At 42.2% G+C, this 23705-nt stretch overlaps 1 protein-coding gene across 1 annotated transcript in view; it reads right to left on the bottom strand.

The window, feature by feature from the left end:
* Positions 1–2540: 2540 nt before the first annotated feature.
* LOC137428759 (uncharacterized) overlaps positions 2541–23705 on the bottom strand; it is a 99625-nt gene continuing 78460 nt past the window's right edge. Inside the window, exons 9-19 of the mRNA XM_068118655.2 lie at positions 16117–16342; positions 15765–15952; positions 12973–13156; positions 11962–12107; positions 11620–11836; positions 10230–10406; positions 10011–10123; positions 9666–9876; positions 5700–5862; positions 5510–5572; positions 2541–4304 (exon numbers count right to left, since the gene is read on the bottom strand). Of these exons, the coding sequence (XP_067974756.2) occupies positions 4229–4304; positions 5510–5572; positions 5700–5862; positions 9666–9876; positions 10011–10123; positions 10230–10406; positions 11620–11836; positions 11962–12107; positions 12973–13156; positions 15765–15952; positions 16117–16342 (1764 nt within the window). The 3' untranslated portion in view covers positions 2541–4228. The remainder of the gene's footprint in view (positions 4305–5509; positions 5573–5699; positions 5863–9665; positions 9877–10010; positions 10124–10229; positions 10407–11619; positions 11837–11961; positions 12108–12972; positions 13157–15764; positions 15953–16116; positions 16343–23705) is intronic.

The raw sequence follows: 23705 nt of genomic DNA, 5'->3' as shown, positions 1-23705 counted from the left end.
AAATATGGCAGATAGCTTTTGGGTTTACTGTCATTTACTGTCACTCAAGCTTTTGGGTCTCACTATCTGCCATGATCTTTCTTGGGAAAACCACATTTCCAAGCTGGCCTCCAAAGCCAGTCGCCGACTGGGCATCCTCCGTCGTGCGAAGTCCTTCCTCGGCACACCTGAGCTCCTCACCACTTACAAGGCTTTCATCCGCAGCTCAATGGAATACTGTTCTCCCCTATGGGCTGGTGCTCCTGCCTCACACCTGGCTCGGCTTCACGCTGTTGAATCCAAAGCTTTCAAAATCATTGGAATCTCCCGCGATGAAGCTATCTCTGAGGGCCTTTCACTCACTCACCGCAGGCAGGTAGGTGGTCTTTCTGTCTTCTACCGACTCCTCTCCGGCCTTGCTCCCCCAGCTCTCTCTGTGCTCTGTCCCCCAAATATTCCTACAGGTCGCACAAGATCTGCCAGCAACCCTCTGATGGTTAAACTGCCGAAATCTCGGCTCTCTGCTCACCTTCACTCTTTCATTCCTCTTTTCTCCCGCCTGTGGAACAAACTCCCACACTCCCTTCAATCCCTCTCCTCCCTCCAGGTCTTTAAAACAGCTGTTCACCACCATCTCTTATCTTCCCCCATCCATAACCTTGATCTTTTCTACCCCCACTAATTCACCCCAGATCCACCTTGTTTGAAATTCCAACTTATTTCCTGGAAATCCTGGCAGTGTCCATATGTTTATACCTCTCCCACCCCCCCCCCCCCTTCACATGCCTCCCCCCCTTCACATGCCTCCCCCCCAAAGCCCTCTCCCTCCCACAGATCTCTCGATGTCTCCATGTCTCTCGGTCCCTGCTCTCAAATGTTGTGTTTGTGTCCTTCCCCCTCTCTCCCCATCTTGTCTACCGCTCCCGATGTTATTTGTTTTGTGTGTCTGTTTGTCTTTCTGTGTGATTAATGTTCGCTCTTTCACGAGCCTCGATCTTGTATACAAAAAAAAAAAAAAAAAAAAAAAAAAAGATAGTGCACAAAAAAAATTGAGAAAAAGGAAGAAAATATATAATAAATCTTTATTGTCCCATATTCAGGGAAATTATTCTTGGTGCTGGAAAGTTTGACCACTAAAAGGAAAGATGCTGGACGATGAGGTATTCCATTTATTATATTGATGCGGAGTGGATGAAGCATCGGCATGATGCGCCAAATGCCCTCATGTGTGCCAAGATCATTGTCCGGTATTTACGTTTAGGTCAAAAAGAAGAAAAACTCCAAAAAACAAGAAATTTGAGATCATAGATGAACATCCCGGTTATTTAACCATTGTACACCACAACCGCAGTACTCCCTCATCAGATGGCAGGTACTTTGGAGGAGACTTGAACTCACATTTACAAACTATGTATGGTGCATACGAATGGTCAATGGTGAATATTCCCACCATACTCCATTTCAAATTCACAACATCCAGGGAATTCTTCCCAAACCCCCCCAGGGAAGCATCCGACAGTATCAGGGAATTCCTCCCAAACCCTCCCAGGGAAGCATCCAACAGTATCAGGGAATTCTTCCCAAATCTTCCCAGGGAAGCATCCGATAGTACCAGGGAATTCATCCCAATCCCTCCCAGGGAAGCATCCGACAGTATCAGGGAATTCCTCCCAAACCCTCCCAGGGAAGCATCCAACAGTATCAGGGAATTCCTCCCAAATGCTCCCAGAGAAGCATCCGACAGTACCAGGGAATTCCTCCCAAATGCTCCCAGGAAAGCATCCGACAGTACCAGGGAATTCCTCCCAATCCCTCCCAGGGAAGCAACTGATAGTCCCAGGGAATTCCTCCCAATCCCTCCCAGGGAAGCAACTGATAGTACCAGGGAATTCCTCCCAATCCCTCCCAGGGAAGCAACTGATAGTACCAGGGAATTCCTCCCAATCCCTCCCAGGGAAGCAACTGATAGTACCAGGGAATTCCTCCCAATCCCTCCCTGGGAAGCAACTGATAGTACCAGGGAATTCCTCCCAATCTCTCCCAGGGAAGCAGCTGATAGTCCCAGGGAATTCCTCCCAATCCCTCCCAGGGAAGCAATTGATAGTACCAGGGAATTCCTCCCAATCTCTCCCAGGGAAGCAACTGATAGTACCAGGGAATTTCTCCCAATCCCTCCCAGGGAAGCAACTGATAGTACCAGGGAATTCCTCCCAATCCCTCCCAGGGAAGCAACTGATAGTACCAGGGAATTCCTCCCAAACCCTCCCAGGGAAGCAACTGATAGAACCAGGGAATTCCTCCCAATCCCTCCCAGGGAAGCAACGGATAGTACCAGGGAATTCCTCCCAATCCCTCCCAGGGAAGCAACTGATAGAACCAGGGAATTCCTCCCAATCCCTCCCAGGGAAGTGACTGATAGAACCAGGGAATTCCTCCCAATCCCTCCCAGGGAAGCAACTGATAGAACCAGGGAATTCCTCCCAATCCCTCCCAGTGAAGCAACTGAGAGTGCCAGGGAATTCCTCCCAAACCCTCCCAGGGAAGCAACTGACAGTACCAAGGAATTCCTCTCAAACCCGATCATAGAAGCATTTGACAGTACTAGGGAATTCTCCCCAAACCCTCCCATCGAAGCATCCAAAAGTACCAGGGAATTCCTCCCAACCCCTCCTAGGGAAGCATCTGACAGTACCAGGAAATTCCTCCCAAACACTCCCAGGGAAGCATCCGACAGTACCAGAAAATTCCATCCCAAACCGTCCCAGGGAAGCATCCAACAGTACCAGGAAATTCCTCCCAAACACTCCCAGGGAAGCATCCGACAGTACCAGGAAATTCCTCCCAAACCGTCCCAGGGAGGCATCTGACATTCCCAGGAAATTCCTCCCAAACCTACCCAGGGAAGCATCCGGCTCAGTTGAGGTGCATGGGTGGATAACCTAGCTGGAATGGCTTGTGAAGGTTGACCTGTATACCACCTACACAAATGAGACGTTTACTCATTCCTGGGGCAACCAAGACCACTCACATTGGTTGGTTGCATGGTCCGCCCCTTGCAATCCTTAAAACCCAATGTCAATCAATGCCAATGTAATTAATGCTCTGCAATGCTCGCAATGGGGAGCTATCTCGCCAAAATGGAATGGTCCACAGGGAAGCAAACAGTGAAGTGTCCCTTGAGGTGTGAGATCGGTGTCGGTCTTTTCAAGTGCTCAGACCCCATCACCAACACCATGGTGCGGTGCCTCAACCACATGCATCGGGGTGAAGAACAAACTCTCGCACATTTGGCCTTGGACCCTCCATCAGTGGTCACTCTGCCAACCTCACTATCCCATGTGACGCAGCGGCTGAGGGACATGGCGGAGAAGGGAAGCAGTGGAGGGTTCTTCGAGTTGCTCAGTGTGTGGATAATATATCCGTGTCCAGGCAAGAGGTGGCGTCGACCCACCCATCTCTGTCTCCTACAAGACCCCTCGACCAATACGGGCCTTGCCTACCTGTGAAGCACGCTCCCACATACTGCTTTTCACAATCCTCCTACACCGACCCAGCCCTCAGAGCCAATCCTCATCCCTACGTTATGGATCCAGCTTGCTTACTTCCCTTATGGTTCCAAGCTTATGACCATTAGTGCCAAACGTCTGACGAGCAGGAGATCTGGTACGATTACTCTGGTCCTGCCAAATAAACATTACAACACCATCTTAAATTAAGACTCCAACCTCTTTCATCCAAAATACAATTTCCGGAACTACTAATCAGTGTATAAGTCGGAGTAATCTATAGCGCTTGTTTATAAAAATAAGACCATGATTATATGTTTGCTCGGCCTATAATATTTCAGGCAAATCTGCTATCGACTCAGCTTGCCTCTTCTCAATCACCTTTGTTGATCATACTATAGTTTACTATAACTGTTATAAATGAGTGGTAATATCTTGGGATGCTCTTGTACAGTGTGTCTGTGAGTGTGTGAGTCCGCACACAGATCTCCCTTAATATAAATCGATTATTCTCAGATATACCATAATCTATACTTGCGGGGACTCGGTGGCGTTTGTTGAGTTTTCTATTGAAAACCATCAAGGCATGAAAAGTGGACTTTTTTTTGTGGTGAACATGGCAGCCCCATCAAAGATGGCCTAAATTGTGACATCATATTAAACAGCATGAAATGAAGACCTAGGGGCCTCAAACCTACTTCCGTGTTTACAAATCCTGGCTCACACTTTGATCTGAAATCCGTCTATATAGTTGAACAACTGCTTTCTTCAATCACGATGGTTTTCTGTAGTGCGACGGGCAGCGGGTTGGTTGCAGAACTAGAAAAGGGGTTTGGAGAGAAAAAATTGTGACGTTTCATTCCAACTTCATTCTAAAAATACATGATTAATAGAAAGCATCTGAAAATTCAAAGCCCGTCCACGTCCGTTTATATTTAGACGTCTTCTTCTTCAGTATGCCAAAAGTAATGAAAACAATTTTTTTAAAATACAAAATGAAAATTTATGATTTTATGCAGCCTTGACCTTTGAGCTTTAGATCTAAAAAAAACAATCAGCTCTAGCTTTTGATTGGTTAAGCAATTCAGTGACCCAATATGCAAATTCTTAAAATTTCAGGTCAATCGGATGGAAATGGACGATTTTATGTGACGCTGATGTTTGACCATTTGACAAAAATTTTTATTTGCCTTCTCCATATTATCATAATAAAGCTTTGGTGAAAATTTGATGACAAAACTCAAATGGTGAATTGAAATTTCAGGTAATTTGGATGAAAATTGATGATTTTATGTGATGCTGACCTTTGACCTTTGACCTTTTGACAAAATTCTTAATTTGCTTTCTCCATATTCTCATAATAAAGGTTTGGTGAAAAATTGATGACAAAATTCAAATGATAAATTGAAATTTCAGGTCAAATGAATGAAAATTGATTTTATGTGATGCTGACCTTTGACCTTTTGACAAAATTATTAATTTGCTTTCTCCATATTATTATAATAAGGCTTTGTTGAAAGTTTGAAGACAAAATTCGAATGGTAAAAAAGTTACGGCCCAGACAGACACACGCATATTGATTTGCATATACAAAGTTCTGTTTAAAAATGTGCCCATAATTGTTTCTTCCTTTTATGGTATTTGACCTTTTGATGGGGGCGGGGCCAAAAATGACACTGTTATCGCACCTTCTTGCCATGTTGTGATCATAACTACCAAGTTTGGTGAATTTCTGCCCAACTGTTTAGTTTTCGGAGGAGATAGCGTGACGGACGGAAGGGTGGACAGACAGACAGAGCCGATTACAACATCCCCCCATTTTTTTTTTTTTAACAAAAATCATTTTTAAAAAAGAAGGAGACTAGAATGGGGTTGAGGATGCCTGAAGTTCTGAGGGAAATGAGAATGAGGAATACTCAAGGCCGAGTTCAGGGCAGGACGTTCCGCCATAAGGAGAATTAATTTTCCATCATTCCGCATAAGTTGCAATGGATTTCCTTCAACTGGTGCCCGACGTTACCCACCTGCACGAAGGCCCAGGATTTGTCGTCTCCACTGGCAATTCATTTTCATAAACATTGTAATGTCTGCACACGGACAGTATACGTACTTCATCACATCCACAGACAACCTCCTCCGCATTCAAGTTCAATATAGCTGAGTAAGGTGAATAAAGCATGGAAGAATCTCCTCAATCTTCCTTGCCAAGCTTACATGGAATGTGGAGAACAGTTGGATCGACAAATATGCCGGTACAGTGGAAACAGGGTTGTGAAGATGGCCGCCACAACGAGACTTAGGCCTATGCCCAAGCCAAGGCCCTGCCTGAATGTCCACGACTTCTTCTGTTTCTCCGGAAGCACCAACACAGACTTTTCTGAAACACAAGACGTTACTAATTTACTATTCATAAGTTATAATTAACGATATTAAGCCTCCCAAATTTATCATTACACCTCCCAAAATGGTTTATCAAAAATAAATAAATAAATAAATAAATAAATAAAGCCTCCCAAATTGCTTTCACACCTGTCCGGCTTGTTTGTTACTTGCGAAAATCAAAGATTTTTCAAATATATTGGTTTGTCGTGTGCGTTATTCTCTGTCTGTTTGTATGTCAAGCACCTACAGGTCACAATTTGAAACCCATCGTTACGAAACTTCACCAAATGGTAGAGTTGGTCATAAGGAAGAAGACAACGGAATTTTAGGTCAAACGGTCAACATAGGCCAAAGGTCAACAACTTTGAACAATTTATAAAATCCTCAATTTTCTTCCGATTGACTTGAAATTTGAAGAGGATTTGCCTATCAGATCACTGAATTCAACCACTAATTATTTTTGAGGTCACCATAGGCCAAAGGTCAGCAACTTAAGTTGGAATTTCGAAAAATCCTCAATTTTCATCCGATTGACTTTAAATTTGAACACGTTTTGAATATCCGGAAACTTAATTCAATCACCAATTTTTTTGAGATCAAAAGGTGAAAAGGTCAACATAGACCAAATTTCTAAAATTGTCAATTTGCATCTAATTGACTTGAAATTTGAAGAGGATTTGCATATCAGATCACTGAATTCAACCACCAATGATTTCTGAGGTCAACATAGGCCATAAGATCAACATAGGCCAAAAGACAACTTATTTTGGGGATTTCGCAAGTATTTTGCTATGTACAACATATTTATTGTTACCTCCACCACCAAAGGTGGATGGAGGTTACGTTTTCACCCCTGTCTATCTGTCTGTTTGTTTGTTTGTGAACAAGATATCTCAAAAGGTTGTGGACGGATTCGGACGAAATTTGGCAGAGATGTAGCGTATGTGACAAAGACGAAATTATTAGATTTTGGTGAAGATCCGGATTCGGATCTGGCTACTAGAATTTTTAAGTGATTCAACACCATTGGGAGATAGGGCCAAAAACTATACATAGCAGGATATCTCAAAAAGTTGTGGACTGATGATTTTCATTGAATACAACAACACAACATGCATTTTAAGGCCATTTTCCCTGCTAGAGCGGGGGTTAGCCTTGCGGTCCCCATGACAATATTCTCCATTTTGCCCTATTTTCTGCATCTCTCCTTGTTAACCCCCTTGCCCACATCTCTTCTTCCAAAAATAAATAAATAAATAAATAAAGCCTCCCAAATTGCTTTCACACCTGTCTTGCTTGTTTGTTACTTGCGAAAATCAAAGATTTTTCAAATATATTGGTTTGTCGTGTGCGTTATTCTCTGTCTGTTTGTATGTCAAGCACCTACAGGTCACAATTTGAAACCCATCGTTACGAAACTTCACCAAATTGAATGATGATTTTCATTGAATGTGATTCTGTATTGTGATTACTCTGGGATACAAAATGTAAGCTGTTCACCTGGCGGAGGTATGCTCTCTACTGAGTGCCGTTCTCGTTTGTTTATTTGTCTGTCTTTGAGCAGGATATCTCAAAACGTTATGAACGGATTATAACGAAACTTGGTGGATGAGTTGGTTCGATAACAAAAACAAGACAAAATGATTTTGGTTCAGGCCCAGATCTGGCCTATCAGTGGGATACATAATGTAAACTGTTTAGCCTGGTGGAGGTATGCCCTCTACGGATGTATCGCAAACCCTCAATGGAAGTGCACAAGCTTCCACTCATACATATTAGTCTTCGGCCATGAAATTCATCCTGCTCATCAGCGAGGCGAACCAGGTTAAAATGTTAAAATGCAGAGCAACACCACATAGCATGAAGGGGACTTTGTGCAAATGCTTAGTTTGCATAAACCGGCACATCATCGATGACATTACAATGGATTGACCAATAGAGAGGGGACACAGTGGTCACTGCAGACATAAGTGTGTCAAATGTGCTACAAATATCACTCAATTATTTTTAAAAATTCCCATCAATCGAAGCTTCCCTGATTTCAGAGAGAGAATGCCAATTATTTGAGCTGTAATGAGTTATTATAAGTGTGTATAAGTAGTATGGCTGAAATGATGGCCTACAGGTAAGCACACTCACCTCGAAGCTGTCTTGCCTTGGCTGAAAACCCACCCCAGCTATAAACTGTCATCATGATGTTTCACAGGGCAAGGTGATTCATCAATGTGTGAACCATCCCTTGCATTACAGATCCCAGTGTTCTTCACGAAGAGTAGGTGAGCTATGGCCAGCACCCTGGACATAATCATGCTCTGCCGCTCTATCTCACCCTCTCTCTGTTCTTTTCACCCTCTCTTTTGCTCAAGGTCATGTGCCTTCAGGCTTGGAAATCTGCCAACATTACCGCTTTACACAAAAATGGTGTAAAAACAGATCCTTGCAGCTACAGACCAATCAGCCTGCTCCCAATCATCAGCAAGGTCATGGAATCCATCATTGCTTCGGATATCAAATCCTTCCTCTTTTCCAATGGCTTGATCTCTGATCATTAATTTGGTTTCAGACCAGGCCATTCTACTCTGGACATGCTGCTTCTGCTGTCTCAACAATGGATGGAGGTCCTCAATGCCAAACAGGAAATCAGAGCTGTCTCCCTTGACATATCACGTGCCTTCGATACGGTCTGGCACCCCGCTCTGCTCACCAAACTCTCCTCCTATGGTATCCATGGAAATCTCCAAGCATGACTTGCGGACTTCCTCTCTGGTCGTAGTCAACGTGTGGCCCTGAATGGGTTTCTCTCATCTCCTCTTCCTGTTCAGGCTGGAGTTCCCCAAGGCAGTGTTTTGGGCCCTGTGCTTTTTCTGGTCTTCATCAATGATCTCTCTGACTCCACCATCTCTTGTCTTCCCCCATCCAAAACCTTGATCTTTTCTACCCCTGTTAAGTCACCCCAGATCCACTTTTCTGAAATAGCGACTTCTATCCTGGAAGTCCTAGCAATGTCCATGTGTTTTTGTTTTTTTTACCTCTCCCACCCCCACCCCTCTTCCCATGCCTCCTCCCCCAAGCCCTCTACCTCCCACAGATCTCCCGATGTCCTTGCTCTCAAATGTTGTACTTGTGTGCTTCCCTCTCTCCCCATCTCTCCCCGTCTCCCACTCCCTTTATTTTATCTTACGTGTCCGTTTGTTGTTTTTTTTGTCATTAATGTTAGCTCTTACACGAGTCTCGATCTTGTCTACAAAAAAAAAAAAATGCTGCTCTAAGCATTGCATCAGTGGTGCAGCTCTCCCTGCACACAGTCTCCCAGAGCTGTGTGCAGCTCTCCCACTGATGCCCAGTCAGTCATTTTATTTCTTTTTATTTTTTATTTTCTTTTGATTTTTTTATACTTGGGGGCTCAGGCTCATAATAGAGATCACACACACACACACACACACACACACACACACACACACACACACACACACACACACACACACACACACACACACACACACACACACACACACGGACATACTGACGAGACAAACACTTAACACAGCCACTGAGCTTGGGGGAATTGCCGTCACTAACGTCACTTCCTGGGATACTCTGGGCACCAGCGACGTCATAAAAATGGTGCCGCTTTTCATAATTCTACCCTTATTGATGTATTTAATGGTCATAATTGATGTTACCCCGCAGCCTGGTGCTGAATAAAACGAAGAAGAAGAAGTAAAAGTACTAATTGTTACAAATTCAAAAAAGTAATTGTAGTTTATCTCGAATACACTATCTGTCCAACTTACTCACCATAGAACTGTACGGAATGCAGCTCCACAATCAGGTGCCCGAGGCTGTGGTTGTGATTGTACAGGTATTGGGACAGCATCACCTGGGCATTGGTTATTGAGATCGCCGAGTTGTTCTTGGTGATGTACAGACGGTAATTAGCGATGACACTTCCAGGTGCAAATCCAAGCACTTGCACAGCAGCTTTCCAAGGTGAGAATACATTCTCCAGCTGCGGTGGGGATATTAAGGAGAAGACGAAAGAGAAAATGAAGACAAAGAAGACAAAAAGGAAGAATAGGAGGAGGAAGAAGAACACTTATGTACTGCAGAATGTACCACATATACAGACAGACAGTTCAGTACCTCCTCTCTGAGCTCCTCAGCCAAAGCATTAAACTTTTCACTTCTGGGCCACTGCAATTCTTCAGAGAAGTTCACGTTCTTCATCTTGAGAGTTCCTCCCAGCTTCCTGACAGCTGAAACAGGTAAAAAGGTAGTGCAGAGACAGATTGAGACACCTTCAGCATGTCAAAAGTCTGGCCTGTATTTCCATCCCTTCCCACCTATCCCCAATTGCCATACTTGTGGTTGCAATTGTGGATGCGGGTGTTGTTCTCTTTGTGGTTGGTGGCTGCTCCACTGAGGTCCTTTCATTGCCTAATGCCTCTGTTGTCGTTGTTGTTGTTGTTGTTGTTGATGATGGTGTTGTCTGTACCTCTTGGTTTCTTTTAGTGACTGACACAAATGTTGTTGTTATTCCTGTAAGACATGCATGGGGAAAGTAACTCAGCCATGTTAACCTGTATAAGGCTCATCACACCGCCATGACCTGGAATTTGGTTGGAAACCACCATATTTCTCCCTCCTTCCTGTGCTATAAACTGTCATGCCCATCACGATAGCAAGTGATGTTATGGGTTTTCGGTTGTGGATGCAATGCAGGCAATATTTGGCAGTAAAGTCGGACACCGACATTCGCGGTCCCAACATTCGCGATTTTCATCGAACTTCGTGGAATTTTCATCAACATTCGTGGAATTTTCATTGACATTTGCGGGATTTTCCTCGATATTCGCGGATTATTCCATGACTCACGAACTGCCAGGAACATATCCCCCCCTTTTCCCATTGGAACAATGCCCCCACATTCGCGGTTCTGACATTCGTGATTTTCATTGACAATCGTGGAATTTTCATCGACATTCGTGGATTATTCCATGACTCACGAACTGCCAGGAACCTATCCCCCCCTTTTCCCATTGAAACAATGCCCCCACATTCGCGGTTCTGACATTCGTGATTTTCATCGACAATCGCAGAATTTTCATCGACATTCGTGGGATTTTCATCAACATTCGTGGGATTTCCATTGACATTTGCGGGATTTTCCTCGACATTCGTGGATTATTCCATGAATCACGAACTGCCAGGAACCTATCCCCCCTTTTTGCCATTGAAACAATGCCCCCACATTTGCGGTTCTGATATTTGCAGCTTTTTCCAGGAATGTATCCTCTGCGAATATCGGCATCCAACTGTATTGCCTTTTCCTGCATCGAAATATATTTACACTTCCTTAGATGATGCGGGGGCATTTCCAGTAAAAGTAAATCTTTTCTGAAATGCCATTTGTCTGCTGGATGACTTCCAGGCTGGTGTCTCCACTAGTTATGCCAACGTGTACTAGAATCAACATGTAATATATCAGGATGGATGACGACGAGCATCTGGAGTCACACACAGAAACATCACGTGATTAAAATGAAGCCTCGTGTCATGGAGGAGATCACAAATGAGTGAGCTAGACCTTTCTGAAAAACCATCCATTCACATTGGAAGTAAGGAAAGGATTCTCCACCAGCGCATCCGGGTAAAAGTACAATTTTCATTGGAACAAACACAATAAAATATTATCATTATCGTTATTATTCTTAGAACTACAATAAGAGCAATTTGAAGGTATAAAGCATACCAGGCCTTTGCTGGAACTGAACCTTGGCTCGAAAGCCTCGACGATGGAGGGTGCTGTCACTGTGGAAGGTCACGTTAAGGGTATTGCCGAAGGAGCTGATGGTTGGTGGTAGAGATTGCGAGCAAAACCTGTGGATCTGTCCATGGCCGGCTTCAATTAGAACATAATCGCCAGGGCACTTGTGACTCACAAGGCCTTCCAGGTCGAAGGTCATCCACTGCAGGAAGCAATGCGATGTTAAGTGGATTTACGTACAGCTGTTCAGCTTGTATGAGGAAAGGATCAACAACAATGTGCTGCATGCACGTCATCCATCATGGGAATGAAGGAAAGATCACTCACCGACAGCTCGACCGTCTTTCCCAATGGAGCCGCCATTTCCCAACGAGCGTCCTCTTCGCCCGGATACACCAACGGCCAATTAGGCGATGTGAAGGTCGGAATCGAATCCTCTGTCAGGCTAATCACAAACGTGTGGCCTTGTCGTGCTAGGGCATCATCGAATACAGTACAACATGTTATGCGTTCATCGTATTTGTCCATGCATCCACCTATCAATCTTCGTTCGAGTATCTACTGAACCGAATAGGTTGTACAAGGGGTGATCAAAACGTTTGTATCATATAAGGGGCCATATACAAAATAGGTGACTCAGTTTTAGCAGTTTTTTGACAGGATCACCTCCACCTTAGCAGGTCAGGTAGAGAGTGCTTCATATAATCCCACCCACCGCCACCCATAACAGCTGTGTGACTCCGTGAAGAAGAGCAATGTCTCCTTTTAAATTTTCGATCAGCTAACATTCTGCAAGATTTCTTGTTGAACTTTCTGCTTTCTTCTTTTTCGGAAATGCCCTCTCGTAGCCTCAAATCAATCTATTTAACAGCACCGCTCTGACAATTTTGGGTGAATTCAAGTCAAAGCAAGCTCGATCTAAATCGATACGGCCTATCGTTTTGAAGGGAAATCCAAGATGGCTGCGCCCATGAAGATGAAGATGGCGTCACGTGAATGTGGTTCCAACACCGTCCTCCACCTTCACTACGCTCTGAGGAACCCCACACATCCCAAAGCTTCACATATTTTATGTTCAGGCCTAAAGGGACCACGTATTGATAACAGACATGTAGAGGAGGTGGGATTCAGGAGAATTTCCGCCATATTTGCTGAAGTAACACAGTACATCGATATACCCTAAGGGTAAGGATGCACTCATTTCATCTTCCAGTATAAATCAAGATTAACGTACCGGTTCCATTTGTCTTTCAACAAAGAAAATTTAAATTTGAAGCGGACAATGTCAAACGGAAAATGTAACAGGATGGTTCCGTGCCAACACGTGACTATGAGCACCTTGGTTCGTGGGCTGCGTGAAGGTGACCATAGATGCAAATCCTCTGTACTGTGCTGGCCGCTCCGTAGTCACCAGGACCAGGCGCATGAACCTGCCGCTGGTCCGTAACTTCAAGTAAGAGGCCTGGCCACACAGGCGCGTCATAACCGGAGATGTTGTGCTGTAACCGTCTTGCACCATCAACTGGGGAAGTCAACATCAAGGCCTGATTCATCAGCGGAGGCCTGATTAAGCATGTACATGAAGTCTTTGCATATAAACGGGACAACTGGCCAAAATGTCCAAAGACTTTTCGGAGCAATTTGAGGACAAGGGTAACTCGGTTGTTCTTGACTAGGTTGACAACCAGCCTTCCTCAGTGTCCGTATATAACCTCCGAAAGGCAACTTTCCACGATGTGAAAATCGCAGTATGATTACACAGGTGCCAAAACGTGTGAAACACACAATAACATTGGCAATGAGCGAAGTGGTTTTAAATTTGGGAAGTGAGATCTCCCCTCCACCATGATATTTGTGTTTTCCTACTTCCGTTTCCCCAAACCCTTCACCACTATGCTCTCCTTGTTACCTCCACCACCTTAGGTGGACGGAGGTATGATTTCACCCATGTTTCATCCAGATCCGGCCTATCAGTGGGATAGAAAACGTAAACTGTTCAGTCTGGCGGGGGCATGCACCCTACCGAGTGAGGTATAAGCCCTACCGAGTGTGGCATGTGCGCCCTACCGAGTGTGGCATGCACCCTACTGAGTGAGGCATGCACTCTACCGAGTGAGGAATGCGCCCTACCAAGTGAGGCATGTGCCCTACCGAGTGAGGCATGCACCCTACTGAGTGAGGCATGCGCTCTACCGAGTGAGGAATTCGCCCTACCGAGTGAGGCATGTGCCCTACCGAGTGAGGCATGTGCCCTACCGAGCGAGGCATGTGCCCTACCGAGTGAGGAATGTGCCCTACCAAGTGAGAAATGTGCCCTACTGAGTGAGGCATGCGCCGTACCGAGTGAGGAATGTACCCTTCTGAGTGAGGCATGTGCTCTACCGAGTGAGGGATGCACCCTACTGAGTGAGGCATGTGCTCTACCGAGTGAGGCATGTGCCCTACTGAGTGAGTAATGTGCCCTACCGAGTGAGGCATGCGCTCTTCCGAGTGAAGTATAAGCCCTACCGAGTGTGGTATGTGCGCTCTAACGAGTGTGGCATGTGCGCTATACCGAGTGTGGTATGCGCTCTTCCGAGTGTGGCATGTGCACCCTACCGAGTGTGGCATGCGCTCCCTACCGAGTGAGGCATGCACTATACCGAATGTTGCATGTGCTCCCTACCAAGTGAGGCATGCACTATACCGAGTGAGGCATGTGCGCTACCGAGTGAGGCATGCGCTCTACCGAGTGAGGTATAAGCCCTACCGAGTGTGGCATGTGCGCCCTACCGAGTGTGGCATGCGCTCCCTACCGAGTGAGGCATGCGCTATACTGAGTGAGGCATGTGCCCTACCGAGTGAGGCATGCACTCTACCGAGTGAGGAATGTACCCTACTGAGTGAGGAATGTGCTCTACCGAGTGAGGTATGGGCCCTACCGAGTGAGGAATGTGCCCCACCGAGTGAGGCATGTGCGCTACCGAGTGAGGAATGTGCCCTACTGAGTGAGGTATGCGCTCTACTGAGTGAGGAATGTGCACTACCGAGTGAGGCATGCGCTCTACCGAGTGAGGCATGTACCTACTGAGTGAGGAATGTGCTCTACCGAGTGAGGCATGTGCCCTACCGAGTGAGGAATGTGCCCCACCGAGTGAGGCATGTGCCCTACTGAGTGAGGAATGTGCCCTACTGAGTGAGGTATGCACTCTACTGAGTGAGGAATGTGCACTGCCGAGTGAGGCATGCGCTCTACCGAGTGAGGCATGCGCCCTACCGAGTGAGGAATGCGCCCTACTGAGTGAGGAATGCCCCCTACCGAGTGAGGAATGTGCCCTACCGAGTGAGGCATGTGCGCTATTGAGTGAGGCATGTGCCCTACCGAGTGAGGAATGCGCCCTACCGAGTGAGGAATGCGCCCTACCGAGTGAGGAATGCGCCCTACCGAGTGAGGAATGCGCCCTACCGAGTGAGGAATGCGCCCTACCGAGTGAGGAATGCGCCCTACCGAGTGAGGAATGCGCCCTACCGAGTGAGGAATGCGCCCTACCGAGTGAGGCATGTGCCCTACCGAGTGAGGAATGCGCCCTACCGAGTGAGGAATGCGCCCTACCGAGTGAGGAATGTGCCCTACCGAGTGAGAAATGTGCCCTACCGAGTGAGGCATGTGCCCTACCGAGTGAGGAATGTGCCCTACCGAGTGAGGCATGTGCGCTACCGAGTGGGGAATGTGCTCTACCGAGTGATGTTCTAGTTCTGGTATGTTCTGAGTTATAGTTCTTCCACAAGCCTCAACTATACATTTCATTGACCATCAATCCACCAACCCTTAATGTAGTTCATACAAGCTTGATATAACTTCCTGTTTATATATCATCGCAGAGGCAGCGCTCAGCAAAAGCGCTCTAATGGGCCCTCGCTTGCTCAAGCTCCAGATGGACATTTGTGTCAACAGCAAGAACACTTTCATTTTACTTTTTAGGTATCCGCGCATCCCTTTGTGTCAACACTACAATCAGGTGCAACGTGTTGCGCATTCATGTCCGGATTCCTGTGCATGGAAGGGTGAGGCCTTAACGAATCCTTTTCCGCTTTGTTCGCCGCTCTCCCAAAACCTTTCGCAAATCGTACGGCACTGCGTCCATACTCACATGATCCTCCCATGGGCTGCACTCGTGTTCCTCCCTCCGACTTCCGACGTCAAAGCGCAAAATGCGCAGCTGCACAACACTCTTTTGTGGGGCCTTCAGGATCCAGCGGCACATTACTCCACGAGGCAGCCACGGGTTTCCAGGGCTTATTAGCCTCGTCTCCCTTATCACCAGCGAGTTGCATGTCTCTGAAAGGACATGTTGTGAGAAAGGGAGGTTGAGAAAGTCACCGAGCGGTCTCGAATATGCGGGACAATTGACCGGCCCTCGATCTCCATCACCGGATGCAACCCACGAACTTTCGAGAAGGTTTTGGTGACAGAGGTCTGGAGAGTTCAATAACAGGACTCACCAGCTTGAGGTGGCAGGAACCAAAAACGGGCAAGTGCTCCAGGTCCTTCGATGCCTTCGTCGGAGTTGAAGATGACATTCATGGAGTCGGTGGAAATTTTGTACGTAGGCATGACTGGTGGTGCGCCGCAGATCCGCAGATTCACTTTGCCCACCACGAGAGCTATGTGGTCGAAGGAACAGACTTCAGAAAGCTCAAGCATGAAGGAGGCGAAGTCCAAGTGGATCTGATGAAAAAGGACGAAAAATTAAATAATACAAGTACAGATACATTCAAAGTACACCGCCCCCATGCCAATACCGCTGTGCAGCTCATAGAGACTGTATTGGGAGGGAGAGGTGTGCAATTAATTGATTAATTGCATAATTAAAATCAATAAAAGATTATCATAAAATATTTTCTCAATCAATTGGCAAATAGCATAACTAAACCACTGGTGCTTCATCCGAAGATGTAACTTTTAGAAATTTAATTAAATATGTTATTAATAACAAAATTAAACAATTAATTTATTAATCAATAAATAATTAATCGATTAATTGATTAATCAGTAAATCAAAAATATCCTTTAGGGCCACATCACCTGGTCATTGTCATGTCCAAATATCAGCTTCCTAGCTCAAAAGGTGCCTGAGCTAATGCCCAGAAGAGAAAGGAAATATATAAGTGCTTAATTAATTGCTAATAATTAAATAACTAATCAATTAATTGATTAATCAATAAATCAAAAACAGCCTTTACAGCCAAATCACTTTGTCATTGGCATGTCCAAATATCAGCTTCCTAACTCAAAAGGTGCCTGAGCTAATGCCCAGAAGAGAAAGGAAATATATAAGTGCTTAATTAATTGCTAATAATTAAATAACTAATCAATTAATTTATTAATCAATAAATCAAAAATAGCCTTTACAGCCAAATCAGTTTGTCATTGGCATGTCCAAATATCAGCTTCCTAACTCAAAAGGTGCCTGAGCTAATGCCCAGAAGAGAAAGGAAATATATAAGTGCTTAATTAATTGCTAATAATTAAATAACTAATCAATTAATTTATTAATCAATAAATCAAAAATAGCCTTTACAGCCAAATCAGTTTGTCATTGGCATGTCCAAATATCAGCTTCCTAACTCAAAAGGTGCCTGAGCTAATGCCCAGAAGAGAAAGGAAATATATAAGTGCTTAATTAATTGCTAATAATTAAATAACTAATCAATTAATTTATTAATCAATAAATCAAAAATAGCCTTTACAGCCAAATCAGTTTGTCATTGGCATCTCTGGTGTTGGGCTAGCAGCTAGGGTGCCAGGTTAGGATACCAAGGATCCTGGGTTTGAATCCCGGTCGATTGCTGAATTAACGCCAGGGGGGTTGACTCAGCCTGTCATACCTTCCGAGGTCAGCTAATTGAGTACCAGTTCACTGGTAATTCCCTGCTTGTCGTAAAAATGCGACAAAAAGGGTTGGCGGCAGGAAGAGCATCCGGCTGTAAAACATTGCTTCAAAAAGGGGACCAAAAAACAACAACAACCACGGTCCCCGAAAAAGGCCAACCCCCGCTTTGCGGGGGGAAATGGCCTCTAAAGGTGTTTTTATTTATTTATTGGCATGTCCAAATATCAGCTTCCTAACTCAAAAGGTGCCTGAGATAATGCCCAGAAGAGAAAGGGAATGTGTAAGTACTTAATTAATCGATAATAACTCATCAATAAATTGATTAATCAAAAAACAAAAAATAACGTTTTTGACAAAGGACTTGCTCACTATTGTGCCAAAATCTCAGCTTCCGAGCTCAAAGGATGGCTGAGATATCGCCCGGACAAACAAGAAAGAAAACAAGAAAACAAACAAGAAAACAAACAAGAAAACAAACAAGTACAAATACATTCAAAGTACACCGCCCCATGCCAAATAATTAAATATGCTGCAGCGCGGCATTGCCGGGGTGCCTCCGGCGCCCGGCAATACCGCAGTGCAGCTCATTGAGGCTGCATTGGGAGGGAGAGGTGTACACTAATTGATTGATTAATTGTATAATTAAAATCAATAAAATATTATCACAAAATATTTTCATAATCAATTGGCTAATTGCATAACTAAACCACTAGTGCTTCATCCGAAGATGTATCTTTTAGAAATTTAATTAAATAAGTCATTTATAAAAAATTAAATAATTAATTGATTACTCAATAAATAATTAATCGATTAATCAATAAATAATTAATAGATTAAATGATTAATCAATAAATCAAAAATATCCTTGATAGCCACATCACTTGGTCACTCATGTCCAAATATTAGCTTCCCAGCTCAAAAGGTGCCTGAGATATTGGCCAAATGAGAAAGAAAATAAACAAATGATTAATAATGAAAATAAATAAATAATAATCATTAAAAATTTCAATTATTAATCAATTTGGTCAGAGAACACATAAACTATCACTATTTCATCAGAATCTGTAACTTTAAAAAAAATTTTTTTTTTGCCATTAATCGAATAATTAAATAATTAATCGATTCATTGATTAATTAATAAATCAAAAATAGTCTTTGCAGCCAAATCACCTGGTCATTGGCATGTCCAAATAACAGCTTCCTAACTCAAAAGGTGCCTGAGTTAATGGTCAGAAGAGAAAGGAAATTTGATTTATTAAATAAGTACTTAATTAATCGCTAATAATTAAATAACTCCTCAATTTATTGATTATTCAAAAAACAAAAAATACCGTTTTTGAGAAAGGACTTGCTCACTACTGTGCCGAAATTTCAGCTTCCTAGCTCAAAGGATGGCTGAGATATCGTCCGGACAAACAAACAAGAAAGCAAGAAAACAACCAAGAAAACAAACAACCAGAGTGAAAACTGAGTACTCTCTTTCAGCGTGCGTCACTGCCGAGCCCCCTTCGGTGCCCGGCAATGACGATTTGCAATGCCTGGAGGTGGCATAGGAAAGGAGCGGTGTACAACAAGAAAACAAGAAAACAAACAAGAAAACAAGAAAACAAGTACACATACATTCAAAGTACACCGCCCCATGCCAAATAATTAAATATGCTGCAGCGCGGCATTGCCGGGGCGCCTCCGGCGCCCGGCAATACCGCAGTGCAGCTCATTAAGGCTGCATTGGGAGGGAGAGGTGTACACTAATTGATTGATTAATTGTATAATTAAAATCAATAAAAGATTATCACAAAATATTTTCATAATCAATTGGCTAATCGCATAACTAAACCACTAGTGCTTCATCCGAAGATGTATCTTTTAGAAATTTAATTAAATAAGTCATTTATAAAAAATTAAATAATTAATTGATTACTCAATAAATAATTAATCGATTAATCAATAAATAATTAATAGATGAAATGATTAATCAATAAATCAAAAACAAGTACACATACATTCAAAGTACACCGCCCCATGCCAAATAATTAAATATGCTGCAGCGCGGCATTGCCGGGGCGCCTCCGGCGCCCGGCAATACCACAGTGCAGCTCATTGAGGCTGCATTGGGAGGGATAGGTGTACACTAATTGATTGATTAATTGTATAATTAAAATCAATAAAAGATTATCACAAAATATTTTCATAATCAATTGGCTAATCGCATAACTAAACCACTAGTGCTTCATCCGAAGATGTATCTTTTAGAAATGTAATTAAATAAGTCATTTATAAAAAATTAAATAATTAATTGATTACTCAATAAATAATTAATCGATTAATCAATAAATAATTAATAGATGAAATGATTAATCAATAAATCAAAAATATCCTTGATAGCCACATCGCTTGGTCACTCATGTCCAAATATTAGCTTCCCAGCTCAAAAGGTGCCTGAGATATTGGCCAAATGAGAAAGAAAATAAATAAATGATTAATAATGAAAATAAATAAATAATAATCATTAAAAAATTAAATTATTAATCAATTTGGTCAGAGAACACATAAACTACCACTATTTCATCAGAATCTGTAACTTTAAATTTAAATTTTTTTTTGGCATTAATCAAATAATTACATAATTAATCGATTAATTTATTAATTAATAAATCAAAAATATCCTTTGCAGCCAAATCACCTGGTCATTGGCATGTCCAAATGTCAGCTTCCTAACTCAAAAGGTGCCTGAGTTAATGGTCAGAAGAGAAAGGAAATTTGATTAATTAAATAAGTACTGAATTAATCGCTAATAATTAAATAACTCCTCAATTTATTGATTAATCAAAAAACAAAAAATACCGTTTTTGACAAAGGACTTGCTCACTATTGTGCCGAAATTTCAGCTTCCTAGCTCAAAGGATGGCTGAGATATCGTCCGGACAACCAAGGAAACAAGAAAACAAACAAACAAGAAACCAGAGTGAAAACTGAGTACTCTCTTTCAGCGTGCGTCACTGCCAAGCCCCCTTCGGTGCCCGGCAATGACGATTTGCAATGCCTGGAGGTGGCATAGGAAAGGAGCGGTGTACAATATCCTTGATAGCCACATCACTTGGTCACTTATGTCCAAATATTAGCTTCCCAGCTCAAAAGGTGCCTGAGATATTGGCCAAATGAGAAAGAAAATAAATAAATGATTAATAATGAAAATAAATAAATAATAATCATAAAAAAATTAAATTGGTAATCAATTTGGTCAGAGAACACATAAACTACCACTATTTCATCAGAATCTGTAACTTAAAAAAAAAATTTTTTTGGGTCATTAATCGAATAATTAAATAATTAATCGATTAATTGATTAATTAATAAATCAAAAATATCCTTTGCAGCCAAATCACCTGGTCATTGGCATGTCCAAATATCAGCTTCCTAACTCAAAAGGTGCCTGAGTTAATAATGGTCAGAAGAGAAATGAAATTTAATTAATTAAATAAGTACTTAATTAAACGCTAATAATTAAATAACTCCTCAATTAATTGATTATTCAAAAAACAAAAAATACCGTATTTGACAAAGGACTTGCTCACGACTGTGCCGAAATTTCAGCTTCCTAGCTCAAAGGATGGCTGAGATATTGTCCGGACAACCAAGAAAGAAAACAAACAAGTACACATACATTCAAAGTACACCGCCCCATGCCAAATAATTAAATATGCTGCAGCGCGGCATTGCCGGGGCGCCTCCGGCACCCGGCAATACCGCAGTGCAGCTCATTAAGGCTGCATTGGGAGGGAGAGGTGTACACTAATTGATTGATTAATTGTATAATTAAAATCAATAAAAGATTATCACAAAATATTTTCATAATCAATTGGCTAATCGCATAACTAAACCACTAGTGCTTCATCCGAAGATGTATCTTTTAGAAATTTAATTAAATAAGTCATTTATAAAAAATTAAATAATTAATTGATTACTCAATAAATAATTAATCGATTAATCAATAAATAATTAATAGATGAAATGATTAATCAATAAATCAAAAATATCCTTGATAGCCACATCACTTGGTCACTTATGTCCAAATATTAGCTTCCCAGCTCAAAAGGTGCCTGAGATATTGGCCAAATGAGAAAGAAAATAAATAAATGATTAATAATGAAAATAAATAAATAATAATCATAAAAAAATTAAATTGGTAATCAATTTGGTCAGAGAACACATAAACTACCACTATTTCATCAGAATCTGTAACTTAAAAAAAAATTTTTTTTGGGTCATTAATCGAATAATTAAATAATTAATCGATTAATTGATTAATTAATAAATCAAAAATATCCTTTGCAGCCAAATCACCTGGTCATTGGCATGTCCAAATATCAGCTTCCTAACTCAAAAGGTGCCTGAGTTAATAATGGTCAGAAGAGAAATGAAATTTAATTAATTAAATAAGTACTTAATTAAACGCTAATAATTAAATAACTCCTCAATTAATTGATTATTCAAAAAACAAAAAATACCGTATTTGACAAAGGACTTGCTCACGACTGTGCCGAAATTTAAGCTTCCTAGCTCAAAGGATGGCTGAGATATCGTCCGGACAACCAAGAAAGAAAACAAACAAACAAGAAACCAGAGTGAAAACTGAGTACTCTCTTTCAGCGTGCGTCACTGCCGAGCCCCCTTTGGTGCCCGGCAATGACGATTTGCAATGCCTGGAGATGGCATAGGAAAGGAGCGGTGTACAACAAACAAGAAACCAGAGTGAAAACTGAGTACTCTCTTTCAGCGTGCGTCACTGCCGAGCCCCCTTTGGTGCCCGGCAATGACGATTTGCAATGCCTGGAGATGGCATAGGAAAGGAGCGGTGTACAACAAACAAGAAAACAAACAAGACAACAAACAAGTACACATACATTCAAAGTACACCGCCCCATGCCAAATAATTAAATATGCTGCAGCGCGGCATTGCCGGGGCGCCTCCGGCGCCCGGCAATACCGCAGTGCAGCTCATTAAGGCTGCATTGGGAGGGAGAGGTGTACACTAATTGATTGATTAATTGTATAATTAAAATCAATAAAAGATTATCACAAAATATTTTCATAATCAATTGGCTAATCGCATAACTAAACCACTAGTGCTTCATCCGAAGATGTATCTTTTAGAAATTTAATTAAATAAGTCATTTATAAAAAATTAAATAATTAATTGATTACTCAATAAATAATTAATCGATTAATCAATAAATAATTAATAGATGAAATGATTAATCAATAAATCAAAAATATCCTTGATAGCCACATCACTTGGTCACTTATGTCCAAATATTAGCTTCCCAGCTCAAAAGGTGCCTGAGATATTGGCCAAATGAGAAAGAAAATAAATAAATGATTAATAATGAAAATAAATAAATAATAATCATAAAAAAATTAAATTGGTAATCAATTTGGTCAGAGAACACATAAACTACCACTATTTCATCAGAATCTGTAACTTAAAAAAAAAATTTTTTTGGGTCATTAATCGAATAATTAAATAATTAATCGATTAATTGATTAATTAATAAATCAAAAATATCCTTTGCAGCCAAATCACCTGGTCATTGGCATGTCCAAATATCAGCTTCCTAACTCAAAAGGTGCCTGAGTTAATAATGGTCAGAAGAGAAATGAAATTTAATTAATTAAATAAGTACTTAATTAAACGCTAATAATTAAATAACTCCTCAATTAATTGATTATTCAAAAAACAAAAAATACCGTATTTGACAAAGGACTTGCTCACGACTGTGCCGAATTTTAAGCTTCCTAGCTCAAAGGATGGCTGAGATATCGTCCGGACAACCAAGAAAGAAAACAAACAAACAAGAAACCAGAGTGAAAACTGAGTACTCTCTTTCAGCGTGCGTCACTGCCGAGCCCCCTTTGGTGCCCGGCAATGACGATTTGCAATGCCTGGAGATGGCATAGGAAAGGAGCGGTGTACAACAAACAAGAAACCAGAGTGAAAACTGAGTACTCTCTTTCAGCGTGCGTCACTGCCGAGCCCCCTTTGGTGCCCGGCAATGACGATTTGCAATGCCTGGAGATGGCATAGGAAAGGAGCGGTGTACAACAAACAAGAAAACAAACAAGACAACAAACAAGTACACATATATTCAAAGTACACCGCCCCATGCCAAATAATTAAATATGCTGCAGCGCGGCATT

Source organism: Myxine glutinosa, chromosome 5 (genome assembly GCF_964187855.1).
Source record: "Myxine glutinosa chromosome 5, kmMyxGlut1.1, whole genome shotgun sequence".
Taxonomy (NCBI): Eukaryota; Metazoa; Chordata; class Myxini; order Myxiniformes; family Myxinidae; genus Myxine; species Myxine glutinosa.
Note: the sequence above shows the minus strand (reverse complement) of the source record. Positions and strands in the feature narration are given on the sequence as shown.